Source organism: Oncorhynchus clarkii, chromosome 29 (assembly GCF_045791955.1).
Source record: "Oncorhynchus clarkii lewisi isolate Uvic-CL-2024 chromosome 29, UVic_Ocla_1.0, whole genome shotgun sequence".
Taxonomy (NCBI): domain Eukaryota; kingdom Metazoa; phylum Chordata; class Actinopteri; order Salmoniformes; family Salmonidae; genus Oncorhynchus; species Oncorhynchus clarkii.
The window spans coordinates 12,355,907-12,369,502 of NC_092175.1; the positions used below are offsets into that span (position 1 = coordinate 12,355,907).

Sequence of the window (13,596 nt, forward strand, 5' to 3'; positions counted from 1 at the left end):
GTTCCAATGTGTAATTTCCATGAATCGGTAAACTGCGTCGCACTTCGGGTGTCTATCACTATAGTGTTTACACAGACAAACTTTGCAAAAGTTTATTTTAATTCATAAACATTAATATAAAAAGGTGTTCCTACACACCAATCAATTTGTGACATTGCAATGAGGATTGTTCTGAAAAAAATTAAGGCAGAATTTGGCTCATATCAGTGCATCAATGAAGACAATCAAGTTTGATTTGTGAGATTATTTCTCTCTCATTGCGGTTAACGCTGCTTCTCAGGTTGTAGCCCCACAGTGGCTGTCAGCTCATACCCCTTTGTACTCATGTGCACAGTAACCTGTAAACAGAGGCTCAGCTGGTATACCACGCCTAGTAGAGCAAGAGAAGACAGAAGGGGGGAAGAGAAAAGACAGGAAGAAAGAGAGGGTGTTACCACATTGTACAGTCGTGGCCAAAAGCTTTGAGAATGACAAATGTACATTTTCAAAGTCTGCTACCTCAGTTTGTATTTCCTCCAGAAATGTTATGAAGAGTGATCATATGAATTGCAATTAATTGCAAAGTCCCTCATTGCCATGCAAATGAACTGAATCCCCCCAAAAACATTTCCACTGCATTTCAGCCCTGCCACAAAAGGACCAGCTGACATGTCAGTGATTCTCTCGTTAACACAAGTGTGAGTGTTGAGGACAAGGCTGGAGATCACTCTGTTATGCTGATTGAGTTCGAATAACAGACAAAGCTTCAAAAGGAGGGTGGTGCTTGGAATCATTGTTTTTCCCCTGTCACACATGGTTGGTTACCTTGGTTACCTAACCTTACCTTGGTTACCTGCAAGGAAACACGTGCCGTCATTGCTTTGCACAAAAAGGGCTTCACAGGCAAGGATATTTCTGTGAGCAAGATTGCACCTAAATCAACCATTTATCAGATCATCAAGAACTTCAAGGAGAGAGGTTGTTGTGATGAAGGCTTCAGGGCGCCCAAGAAAGTCCAGCAACCGCCAGGACCATCTCCTAAAGTTGATTCAGCTGCGGGATCGGGGCACCACCAGTACAGAGCTTGCTCAGGAATGGCAGCAGGCAGGTGTGAGTACATCTGCACACACAGTGAGGCAGACTTTTGGAGGATGGCCTGGTGTCAAGGGCAGCAAAGAAGCCACTTCTCTCCAGGAAAAACATCAGGGACAGACTGATATTTTGCAAAAGGTTAATTTCTCTGAATCCCTGAATGGGCTGCCATCAGTCAGGATGTGGCCCAGAAGTTAAATGATAGCATGCCGGGGCGGATTGCCGAGGTTTTGAAAAAGAAGGGTCAACACTGCAAATATTGACTCTTTGCATCAACTTCATGTAATTGCCAATAAAAGCCTTTGGACACTTATGAAATGCTTGTAATTATACTTCAGTATTCCATACTAACATCTGACAAAAATATCTAAAGACAATGAAGCAGCAAACTTTGTGGAAATTAATATTTGTGTCATTCTCAAAACTTTTCACCACAACTGTATACTTTAGTCAAGAGTTTTTTTGCCCCAATTCTTATAAGCGGGGCGCACCACATAGTTAAATGGAACAGTACGTTTCTCTATGGGGGCAACTTACTGGACCATGCGACAGCGGTGCTGGATCAGACGACTATAAGCATCGTTTGTGTCTTTCACATCCTTGTTACTCCACAACCGCTCCCCCACAGCACTGGCACGGGGCCTGGGGATAGGAGAGAAACATCTTCACAGACTAACATTACAGACAGTGCAGTGTAAAATGGATGGAGAGGAAAGGTATCTTCTAAGATTTGTTTTTGAAACATTTGGGTTTGTCTGCAGCGTACCAGAGTCTGGGGGTCAGGTTGGTAGCGTCCACGTATTCCCCCCACAGACAGGCCTCTCCGCCGACTACCAGCTTCTTCTGAGCATCTGTGCCTGGGTTCACAAGGTCAAAATGTAATTCAGGGGTCAGGAGGCAATCACACGGAAAAGTTTCTGTATGCTCATTTCTGCATTTAATCTTTAAATGATGTGAATGGAGTTATTCATTCTACTACTTCAGTCAACAGGGTTGCACAGAAATAAAAACGCATGACCATCGGATCACAAGACAAAAATGGATGGCTTTTGGCACGGAAGGCGTTTTCCCTGTTCAGGCTCAGAGCAGGTGGGTTGGACCTTAGCGGACTCGTATGACACAGGTCTATCAATTTAGAACAGCATGGTTAGAGCAAAGTCTTCCTTTATCACAAACAATAAAAGTCAATGTATTGGTCCTTGCTGCCCTAATGTAAATATACAGTGAGGTATCGCGCTAAGCGTCGCGACCAGTTGATGTAAAATATAAAACTCCAACCGTATTTTTTTTTTTTTTTAATCACACAGCAAAGAGTAGTATTTTTTTCAGAAATAAAGCATCTGCCAAGTGTCCAGATAGACACACACACACCATTAAAGTCCTGTGGGTCTGCCTTGTAAGCGGCCTGCCAGTCTTGGCCGTAGGAGATGCGGTTCAGGTACCAGGGTGTGGAGAGCAGGGCCTGGTAGCCTGATGCTGTGACCCTTGCCATCTCAGCCTGGTACTGCTGCTGGTTGCCTTTCCACACGTGGATTAGCGTGTCTGCCTTCAGCTACATACAGTAGAGACACATCACATACTGTAGATACACATGCAACGTGTGATTGAGGAGTAACCTTAGTATTTAGGTGTAGTATTAGTACTACTAGTTTTTTTTTTGGGGGGGGGGGGGGGGGGGGGGGTGAAGAAACTTAAAAAGAAAGAAAGAATATGCCACAGGAGAGCCCTCCATGGATAAGCGTGCCTCTGGGTACATTCAAGACACAAAACAACGTTGTAGAGAAGTGACAAATTGAAGCTGTCCCCTTGCAAGATGCTTCCAGTGAGGTGGTTTTCAACACATGGCTGTCTCTCTTTTCATGGTGGGGCACCACAAAACAAATGGAGTAAAGTTCTGAAGTTGGCTGGATTTATAAGGTTTCACGTCAACTTCTTGCTTACAATGTTCAACATGTTACAGTGTTGCTGATCTTGAATGTACCCCGAAATAAGAGCAGCGCTGTGAAGCCATGAATCATGTACGCCAAGTGAACATGCAAGAGTTGTCAGGGCTAGTATCTGGAAAGCCAAACGCGCTGCAGCAAGCAACAATGATCAAATCAAGAAGTTCAATGTCCTTGTACAAACCACAAACAAGACAGCCATAGGCCTCAACCTAGACCAGAACCAAAATGAATACCAAGCAAAGGCAATGCACAGCCCTAACTGGTTTACCCAACAACCTCCATCTTTACCATGAACCAAAGCTGGATACAAAAAATGTGTATGTCAGGTTTACCGTGCTGGTCTAAAACACACACAAAAAAACAACCTTCCAACAAGAACCATGTCTCTATACACTACGACTTTGGTCCAGAGAGCAGATGTTTCAATATGATACAGTGGTGCAATATTCAAGTGCAGACCTGTTGAATGAAGTCATTCAAATTTGAAAGGACAATTTTTGCATTTTCAACCGTGGGTCCAAAACTCAGAGCTATTCCAGATCTCCTAGAACCCGGTCCTCTTTTTTTAAACATTAAAGATTACATTTTTTTTTTATTAGGATCCCCATTAGCTGACGCCATAACGTCAGCTAATCTTACTGGGATCCAACAAAAGGGAGGTGTCTGATGAAGATAACTGACCATTGAAGCTGAGTGGCTCGACCTTGTAGTACTTCTGCCAGTCCTGTCCGTAGCTAATGTAATCTAGGTACCAGGGGGCGGAGAGGATGGTGGTGAAGCCCGCCTCCGTCACCTTCTGAAGCTCCTCTTCAAACTTGTTCCCCATCCACACATGCACTACTGTGTTTGACTTCAGCTGCAAGTATTACACTGATATGTTACTCAGAAAGCATGTTTATTATTTGCGGCTGTGGTGGTCAGACATTGGTTTGAAATCATTTATTCTAATATTTTGAGCGCTAGCTTGAGTCTGCCTGGAGTGCCAGATGGGCGGGATTTGCAGTTCTGGGACTTTTCTATTGGTTTATTAAGCCAGGCAAGCTCAAACAGGCACAGATAAATATTTTTTTTCAGTATTTGAAACACAGGTCTGGTGGTGGTTAGGAGATATATATACATACACATACACACATACACACATACACACATACACACATACACACATACACACATACACACATACATACATACATACATACATACATACATACATACAGGAGCCAAGCCATGAAGCCACATGCACTACTACGTATGTAAATACCAGGTAAGAAGTGAATAAGGTACAGTTAAAGTCAGAAGATTACATACACCTTAGCCAAATACATTTAAACTCCACTTTATTTTAATAATGTGAAATGTCAGAATAATAGAGAGAATGATTTCTTTCTTTCTTTCATCACATTCCCAGTGGGTCAGAAGTTTACATTTACTCAATTAGTATTTGGTAGCATTGCCTTTAAATTGTTTAGCTTCCCACAATAAGTTGGCTGAATTTTGGCCCATTCTTCCTGACAGAGTTGGTGTAACTGAGCCAGGTTTGTAGGCCTCCTTGCTCGCACACGCCTTTTCAGTTCTGCCCACAAATATTCTATAGGATTGAGGTCAGGGCTTTGATGGGCCACTCCAATACCTTGACTTTGTGGCAAAATGGCTTAAGGACAACAACTTTGGAAGTATGCTTGGGGTCATTGTCCATTTGGAAGACCCATTTACAACCAAGCTTTAAATTCCTGACTAATGTCTTGAGATGTTGCTTCAATATATCCACATAATTTTACTTCTTCATGATGCCATCTATTTTATGAAGTGCACCAGTCCCTCCTGCAGCAAAGAACCCCCACAACATGATGCTGCCACCCCCGTGCTTCCCGGTTGGGATGGTGTTCTTCGGCTTGCAAGCCTCCCCCTTTTTCCTCCAAACATAACAATGGTCATTATGGCCAAACAGTATTATTTATTTTTGTTACATCAGACCAGAGGACATTTCTCCAAAAGGTATGATATTTGTCCCCATGTAAAGTGGCAAACCGTAGTCTGGCTTTTTTGTGGTGGTTTTGGAGCAGTGGCTTCTTCCTTGCTGAGCAGCCTTTCAGGTTATGTCGATATAGGACTCATTTTACTGTGGATATAGATACTTTTGTACCGGTTTCCTCCAGCATCTTCACAAGGTCCTTTGTTGTTGTTCTGGGATTGATTTGCACCAAAGTGCGTTCATCTCTGAGACAGAACGCATCTCGGTATGACAGCTGCATGGTCCCATGGTGTTTATACTTGCATACTATTGTTTGTACAGATGAACGTGGTACCTTCAGGCGTTTGGAAATTGCTCCCAAGGATGAACCAGACTTGTGGAGGTCTACAATTTTTTTTCCTGAGGTCTTGGCTGATTTCTTTTGATTTTCCCAGAATGTCAAGCAAAGAGGCACTGAGTTTGAAGGTAGGCCTTGAAATACAATTGACTCAAATGATGTCAATTAGCCTATCAGAAGCTTCTAAAGCCATGACATCATTTTCCAAGCTGTTTAAAAGGCACAGTCAATTTAGTTTATGTAAAATTCTGACCCACTGGAATTGTGATAGTGAATAAGAGAAATAAATCTGTCTTTAAACAATTGTTGGAAAAATTACTTGTGTCATGCCCAAAGTAGGATGTCCTAACCGACTTGCCAAAACTATAGTTTGTTAACAAGAAATTTGTGGAGTGGTTGAAAAACGAGTTTTAATGTATGCAACCTTCCGACTTCAACGATAACTGAAGATATTTTGATCATAGAAATATTAGAATTTCACTTCAGAAAATGAGTCTGATTTCTAAATATCAGAGAGGCTGCTTTTCTCTCTGCCTGTGCTAATAAATGCTGCTGCTCCGTTACCTTAACTCCATTGTCAATCACCTCCTGCCAGATCATGTAGCCCTTGTTGGTAGTGGTGACAATATCCAAGAGCCTATCATGTGACAGAAAATAACCACATGATAATATGAATAATTCATCTTTGGACAATGGAGTGGGACATTTTTTAGAATATGCGGAAGTTAGTGGGTTTTTTATTTTAGGTTGGCCGAATTACTTATCATTTGCTTCACTTTAAGGCCATGTCTAACTGAAGCCACACACCTCTGAATGTAGAAAGACTCCAGCTTGCTGTAGTCCGTGCCAAAGCCTTGCTGCGCCATGAACTTCTGGATGTCTGGGTTGGACTTCCTGTGGATCACAGAGGCAGAAAGTAGTGTTTTTATTGATGTGCTTGATGTTGGCGGAGACAGCCTACAGTACCGTTTTCATTTCCATTGACTGTCAAACAAGCCAGAGTCACATGGCTGTTGACAATTGTGGTCATATACTGTACCTGTGTAGTGGATAAGGAGTCTGTGGGTCAGTTGGTGCTGAATATTTAGACTTTGATTAAGTAACGTTTGAAATAAATATCTGCTAGGGTCTACTAGCAATGACTTATGTGGTTGTTTCTGCCTGCTCAACATAGTTGTTATATGCACCGATTGCCAGTCACCCTGGATAAAAGTGTCTGCTAAATTACGAATATAAAATGTCCTTATAAGCCTCTCACCAGCAGCTGAAGTCAACCTCGTCTCCTCCTAGATGGATATAGGCATCGGGGAACACTGTGCTGACCTCCTTGAAGAACATGGCCATGAAGTCATAGGTGGTGTTGAGGATAGGGTTGACCGGTCCAAACGAGCCAGAGGGGCTGGCTCCAGAGTAACAGGGGGTCAGTAGGTCCTTCTGGCCTGGAAAGGGGGCATGAGAGAGGAGCAGATAAAACCAATGCAATATCAGGTAGCTGCATATTTCATTTCAATTCATACAAAAACATTATGCAAATGTGCATGCCTAAAAGGACAAAAGACTACCCTGACCCCCTAGAAATTAACCCCTTGATACAGCCAGAGGACTTTAATCTGAAATAACCCCTAAGTGACCCCACACTCACCTTTGCCCCATGACTGAGTGTGTCCAGGGGTGTCAAACTCAGAGACGACACGAATGCCCCTGAGACGAGCAAACTCAATGATCATCTTCACGTCAGAGGGCGTGTACACATGCGTGTACGGGTGGTATGCTCCCTGCAGAAAAAACGATACATCAAAACAAAAGCTGTCATACACAAAAGGGAATCATTATATACACATATGGATATGCATTGAGTAGTTTATACCTTTACACTAGCCCTTACACATTTACAACTTTGAAATGACTGATTTGTTGTAAGCAATACGGTGATAGATCCACCAAGACCACAAGGCTTGTGACACTCCCACCATATACTTTTCAGCATTACATTTTTTGCCGTATGACCTTTGCCCATCTGGTCTTTTCAGGTGTGTGAAAGCTGTAGGTATAGCAGCTTAAATGGGACCAGGCTATTGATAACAACGTCTGCCTACCCACTCACCTGCTGGCTCAGCTGTGGGAAGGTACGGCTCATGTAGGGGAAGGAGGGGTCATCTACTATGTGCCAGTGGAACACATTGAATTTGTTCCACGCCATTGCTTCCTGTGTGTGGGTAAGGGGAGAATGAGGTTGATGATGGCATTATGTTATGTAATGTTATGCCATTAATATACAAATTAATTTAACCATAACAACAACAAAGTGAACTGAAATCAGAAATCGCATGTATCGTCCTCTAACCAGATTGGCTAAGATGACTTTGATGGGCAGGAAGTGACGAGAGCTGTCCAATAAGAGGCCTCGATGTGTAAACCGTGGAAAGTCCTGGATCTCTGTCCTATTGATGCTTTTCTGTGAAAAACAAAACAAAGAAATTTAAAATTATCCATTAAAAAAATAGAAGTACCATTGAAATATTTCTACAATTTAATCAATTTGATTAATACTTCTGAGGCAAAAACCACAATGTGGAATTGAAAATAGCTTGCTAAGTTGCTGGGAACTGAATTGCCAAATGCGTTGATGCATTAGAATGACTTGGAATAGAGCTACTGTAAACCAGTAAGGTAGGCTACTTCCTCCATCATGTGACTTGTGTTCAGGCATGAGCGAGGCCTCCTTGTTTAACAAACTCTATTCATATGGCATTCATGTCAACTTACTGCTCCATATTCATCCTCATACACCAACTGGCTAAAAGTCTCCAGACCTGGTAATAAAAAGTGAGACACATAGACAATGATTAATCAACAGAATCACAGAACAACCACAACAGGATTGTAAACATGCTTTACAACACACTGTAAACGTATTGGATATGTATATAGCCTCAAATCTAATCAAAGTTTATTGTAATCTGCACAGGATACAGTGTAGTGTTGTACACAGTACAATGAAATGCTAACTTGCAAGCTTTCCTCTCAGTACGTAGGTATGAATTACAACATTTCCTGTAGCTTTCAAGGTCAAGACACAAGATGCTATGCAACGCAACCACAGAAGTTGCACAAGCGTTATGAAAACAAGTGAAACGTTATAACAATATAGGTATGTAAATAGAGGAAGGCCTCACAGGTGTTACCAAACTTCTTTCACGACTATAAACATAGCAAAAAAGTATGTGTCTAGCATAAAAGCCATGACCCCTACCTCTCAACGCGCCCCACACCTTAGGTGCTTTCAGCACAGCAACAGGAGAGTCCACCGAGAGTTCGTCTGTGGACAGGCAGCAGAAAGACTGTCAATCCTATGGTTGTTCTTTAAAAATATATATATCTGATAATGCCCACTGATTTAAATTGCATGCATATGTCACTGTTACCCATCTAGGTAAGTGGATGTTTCTTCTTTGATGAGTAAGTAAATGTATGTTAGTTTCTCTTTTTTAGTCTGGGGCCTTAAGACACAGCTAAGACCAAACTTGCACATGTACTAGTGGTGTGCATTCATGAAACAGTAGCTAAGTGTCTTAACAACAAAGATCCGGTGGTCTTATGCCTACTGACCTATTATCTTCCAAGACATTCTAGGTAATCTTTCTCTGTCTACTGGGGGACAATACCTTCCTAAACACTGATGTAGGATGACGAGACCTGGGCCTCAATCCCACTGGGAAGGCCCCTCGACTATACTTGTGAAGACTCTGCTATTTGTATTTACCCTGCTAGAGTCCCAACCTTGCAAACTTGGGTCTGAATTCAGAGGAAAAGCGCTGATCTCGGAGCAGGTCTCCCTGTACATATAATCCTATTCATTATGATCTAAAAGGGAAATCTGATCCTATATCAGCATACTCCGAGATGCTTTGTGAATACGGTACCTGGCTTAGAGCACCAACAAGGAAGACAAACATCATGCCAGGGCACTCACATGACTCATCAGATGTCACACTTGGGTAGTTGTCACACTCAGAGTCAGCTGATGTGATCCACACCTGTAACTCAGACACAGAGGCAAATGCCTTCTTTTTGTTTTGCCCTTGCATTCTGGAAATGGGGAATATGTATTCGTCATACCTGCAGGACAAGGAAGGAAGAACAAACCAGTTCACGTGACTGTATGTGAAAAAACGGGGAATTTCTGTGCATACACATTCAACAGTTATAGCTCTATTCAGCACACAACGTTTTTCAGAAGTAGGCTTTCACTTAAGTTGTATTTTAATACAATTTAACTAAAACGTGAATGATTTCAAATTTAACAGAGCCAACGCCAAACAAACATTTACATTACAGTAGGCCTGTCTTTGAAAATACGTAGGCGGCTATTCATTCACAATTACATATTACCTTCGATATGCATTTTGAAGAAGGCTGCAGCTCGCACCGGAAGACGATTCTTTCGCGTCAACTATCTGGAAACTAACACCGCTGAGTTTGAATGCTACCGTTGACATTTGGACTTTCTGAGGCAACGGCCAGAGAGATCCATATTGAGAATCGCCCAGGGTAGGTTCCTCGACATCTTTATAACCATAATCTTGCGTTGCCCGGCAGACAACAACAGCAAGTAATAATGCTGTAAACTTCAGCGTCGCGATCATGATGTACAACTACTGTATTGCCAACTACCAGTCAGCTGACAACTGGCGAGACAGTGGGTGTGTTTTGGTAATATAGCCTGGAGAGGGCGGGGCTTAAAATCAACGCGGAAATGTTAACTAACAAATCAGAACATTGCATTTAAAAAAAAAAATTATTGAGCAAAAACCGTAAAAGAATATATAATGTGATGTATTCGTGAACGCATAGTGTAATTGTTTGTTAAATTCATATATGCATAAAACAATTTATTCTGGTTATTCCTGAGAGTTAAAAATGTCCTCAGTCAGATACCGAGGCTATTTATTGTAAATACTTACTAACTAATGTCGAGAATATCTGCAGAAACACACCATGATTAGATATGTTAATTTTCATAATTATTCTCACCAGATGGACCGAAGACTTATTGCCACAGAAATAAATTAGGGAACAATAAGCAAATGGACAAAATACATAAGAAGCAGTGACAGTTCTTATGGTCACATATTACCGGCTGCCTAAACAAACGAATGCTCGATGTTCAGCTATAAAGACTGTTGACTCCTTGCTCTTTGAACTTTGCAGGCTCAACCCTCAAGCGTGAATTTTGTCCAGCAAGTGGCGTTGTTGTCATTTAAATAAGTGATTCACAAAATCATTGGTGATGATGAAGTTTCAAAGTTGTTTCCGTATCATTTAGGTTTTCATTCTTCATCGATATCTCTTCATTCAAAGACTCAATCATGGACACTCTTAATGACAGTTGTGGCTGCTTTGCGTGATGTATAAGTGTCTACCTTCTTGCCCTTTGTGCTGTTGTCTGTGCACAATGATTTTTGTGCCATGTTTTGTGCTGCTACCATGTTGTCATGTGTTGCTGCCTTGCTATGTTGTTGTCTTAGGTCTCTCTTTATGTAGTGGTGTGTTGTCTCTCTTGTCATGATGTGTGTTTGGTCCTATACTTATATCTAATATATATTTTTTAATCCCAGCCCCTGTCCCCCAGGAGGCCTTTTACCTTTTGGTAGGCCATCATTGTAAATAAGAATGTGTTCTTAACTGACTTGCCTAGTTAAATAAAAAATAAAAATAAATAAAATCTCCACATTTCACCATTTCTAACTTGATTTGGGAGAATTTGATCAGACAAGATCTTTCTACAGTTAAGCTTTTTAAATGTTGTCAATGTTGCATGCCAAGTAATGTACAGTATATACATCTAAATCATATTGTGCTGTGGTGTCTGTACAATTTCACAAATATGAACTAATTTATGCTGTAAGGCCCAGGCATGCAAAATGTATATTCCACTTAAAGTAGCTGTCCAGTGTTTCAAGATTTCTATGAAATATGATCTATAACTATTTACAATATGAGTGAAATGGTTTTCCTTCCCCAAAAATGTAATTATTCTAAAAGAGCCAATGCTAAACAAACATTATTTACAATGAACAATTCTGATATATTTCATATTTTCAATGATATGTACGATATTTAACTGTCTTAAACTTCTATTTTGTGTGTCTACGATATTGAAGTGTATCAACATCGACCTCTTGCAATATAATATGTTTGGAATATTACATTACTCCTGGATGCATACCCAGGTGTTTGTACTTTGATACTGATTATATGGTCCTGATTATATGGTCTTTCATTTTGCTTATAGAAAGAACTCTGATGGCCATTAACATAGTCTAAAATGTATTTGTTAGGACACTGCAGAATATTGCATCGCCTCATATTTTAATTTCTGATGCAAGGACATGTTCTTGTTTTCATGCTTGAGGGTCGATTCTACAAACTTCAAAGAGCAAGGTGTCTAAAGCAGTTATTTTGTGTTTGAATGGTGTTGCCATACCCCAACAACAGTTTAGTTTAGTTTATTAATTCAACCATTTAAAAAAAAAACAAGCACCGAGGATAACACACAATAAAGTCTGGGACTTATTTTCCGTTGTGGTCCTCTTGAGACAAGATGGCTATACAAAATCGAACACAGTATAGCAGTGAAATAATAAAACAAAAACATAAAAGAAGAACATCAATCTCATCATTCCAGTTACATCATAGGGGTTATTCTTAGGGCACAGAGGACATCAAACATATTTTTACTTTATGTTTAAAGCTGTCCAGAGAGGACGTTGCTTTTATAGGCAGAGGCAACTCTGAGGCTCCAGTATACAAGAAAAGTACCTTTCCCAGCATTACTCCTGAACCTGTATAAGCGCACATCAGCAACACCTGCTCTGGTGCTGTGATTGTGTGCATCCCTAACACGAGGAAAGAAATCACTTAGATATCTGGGCGCAGGACCATAAATACTCCTGTAAACCAAACCTAGTCTAATCTGGGACACACTAGCCTCAACAGGCAGCCAGTTAGTTCCTGAAAGCAGCTCCTGCCTATGTGAGTATGTGGACTCACCTTCAATACTACCCTGATCTTATTCTGGGCTATCTGGAGCTTCCTCTTCATAAGTTTAGATAAGCCCCCAAACCAGGAAGTACTAGCATAGTCAAAATGGCATTGAATGAGGGCAGTAGCTAGCACTTTCATGGAGTCCTTATCAAGCAGCTTGGACTTTCTAACCAAAAACTTAGTCCTGGCATTAACCTTCCCTAGCACCTTATTGGCCATGCTCACACCTCCCAAGCTTCCATCAAGGATACATCTCAAGTAGCTAACAGAGGTTTTAGTAGTCAGCACCTCACCCCCTAACTCCACTCTGATTTCAGACAACCTACACAATTTAGGTCTGGATCCAAAAATAATTGCTTCAGTTTTCCCTAAGTGCAGAGATAGCTTATTATCTCCAAATCAAATCAAATCAAATTTATTTATATAGCCCTTCGTACATCAGCTGATATCTCAAAGTGCTGTACAGAAACCCAGCCTAAAACCCCAAACAGCAAGCAATGCAGGTGTAGAAGCACGGTGGCTAGGAAAAACTCCCTAGAAAGGCCAAAACCTAGGAAGAAACCTAGAGAGGAACCAGGCTATGTGGGGTGGCCAGTCCTCTTCTGGCTGTGCCGGGTGGAGATTATAACAAAACATGGTCAAGATGTTCAAATGTTCATAAATGACCAGCATGGTCGAATAATAATAAGGCAGAACAGTTGAAACTGGAGCAGCAGCACAGTCAGGTGGACTGGGGACAGCAAGGAGTCATCATGTCAGGTATTCCTGGGGCATGGTCCATGGTCCTAGAGAGCATATGTGGGATGGCCAGTCCTCTTCTGGCTGTGCCGGGTGGAGATTATAACAGAACATGGCCAAGATGTTCAAATGTTCAGAAATGACCAGCATGGTCGAATAATAATAAGGCAGAACAGTTGAAACTGGAGCAGCAGCACAGCCAGGTGGACTGGGGACAGCAAGGAGTCATCATGTCAGGTAGTCCGCACACTTAGATAGAGAATGCACACTTAGATTCACACAGGACACCGAATAGGACAGGAGAAGTACTCCAGATATAACAAACTGACCCTAGCCCCCCGACACATAAACTACTGCAGCATAAATACTGGAGGCTGAGACAGGAGGTGTCAGGAGACACTGTGGCCCACTCCGAGGACACCCCCGGAAAGGGCCAAACAGGAAGGATATAACCCCACCCACTTTGCCAAAGCACAGCCCCCACA

General features: G+C 41.5%; 1 protein-coding gene across 5 annotated transcripts; it reads right to left on the reverse strand.

The window, feature by feature from the left end:
* Positions 1-78: 78 nt before the first annotated feature.
* On the reverse strand, positions 79-10,026 carry LOC139388684 (hexosaminidase B (beta polypeptide)). Of its 5 annotated transcripts, XR_011629308.1 has the most exons (15): positions 9,719-10,016; positions 9,300-9,445; positions 8,580-8,645; positions 8,093-8,139; positions 7,671-7,781; positions 7,431-7,532; positions 6,969-7,101; positions 6,585-6,765; positions 6,134-6,220; positions 5,891-5,963; positions 3,699-3,873; positions 2,443-2,623; positions 1,838-1,928; positions 1,609-1,713; positions 79-370 (listed from the first exon to the last, which is right to left on the reverse strand). XR_011629308.1 is itself a non-coding variant. In XM_071135507.1 (14 exons), exons 1-14 carry the CDS (start codon positions 9,970-9,972, stop codon positions 307-309), a joined length of 1,641 nt encoding a protein of 546 aa, XP_070991608.1. In that variant the 5' UTR covers positions 9,973-10,024; the 3' UTR covers positions 79-306. The 5 variants fall into 5 exon arrangements, 3 of the variants coding, with proteins under 3 accessions (XP_070991608.1, XP_070991609.1, XP_070991610.1); XM_071135507.1 differs by lacking the exon at positions 3,699-3,873 and having other exon boundaries at positions 9,719-10,024; XM_071135508.1 differs by lacking the exon at positions 2,443-2,623 and having other exon boundaries at positions 9,719-10,022.
* Between the last annotated feature and the right edge of the window lie 3,570 nt (positions 10,027-13,596).

Coding starts and splice junctions, on each gene's coding strand:
- LOC139388684 (XM_071135507.1), bottom strand. CDS start 9,972: ATGATCGCGACGCTGAAGTTTACAGCATTATTACTTGCTGTTGTTGTC. Junction 6,766..6,968: donor CACTCAGTCATGGGGCAAAG/GTGAGTGTGGGG, acceptor CCCCCTTTCCAG/GCCAGAAGGACCTACTGACC. Junction 1,929..2,442: donor AGACCCACAGGACTTTAATG/GTGTGTGTGTGT, acceptor TTGTGAACCCAG/GCACAGATGCTCAGAAGAAG.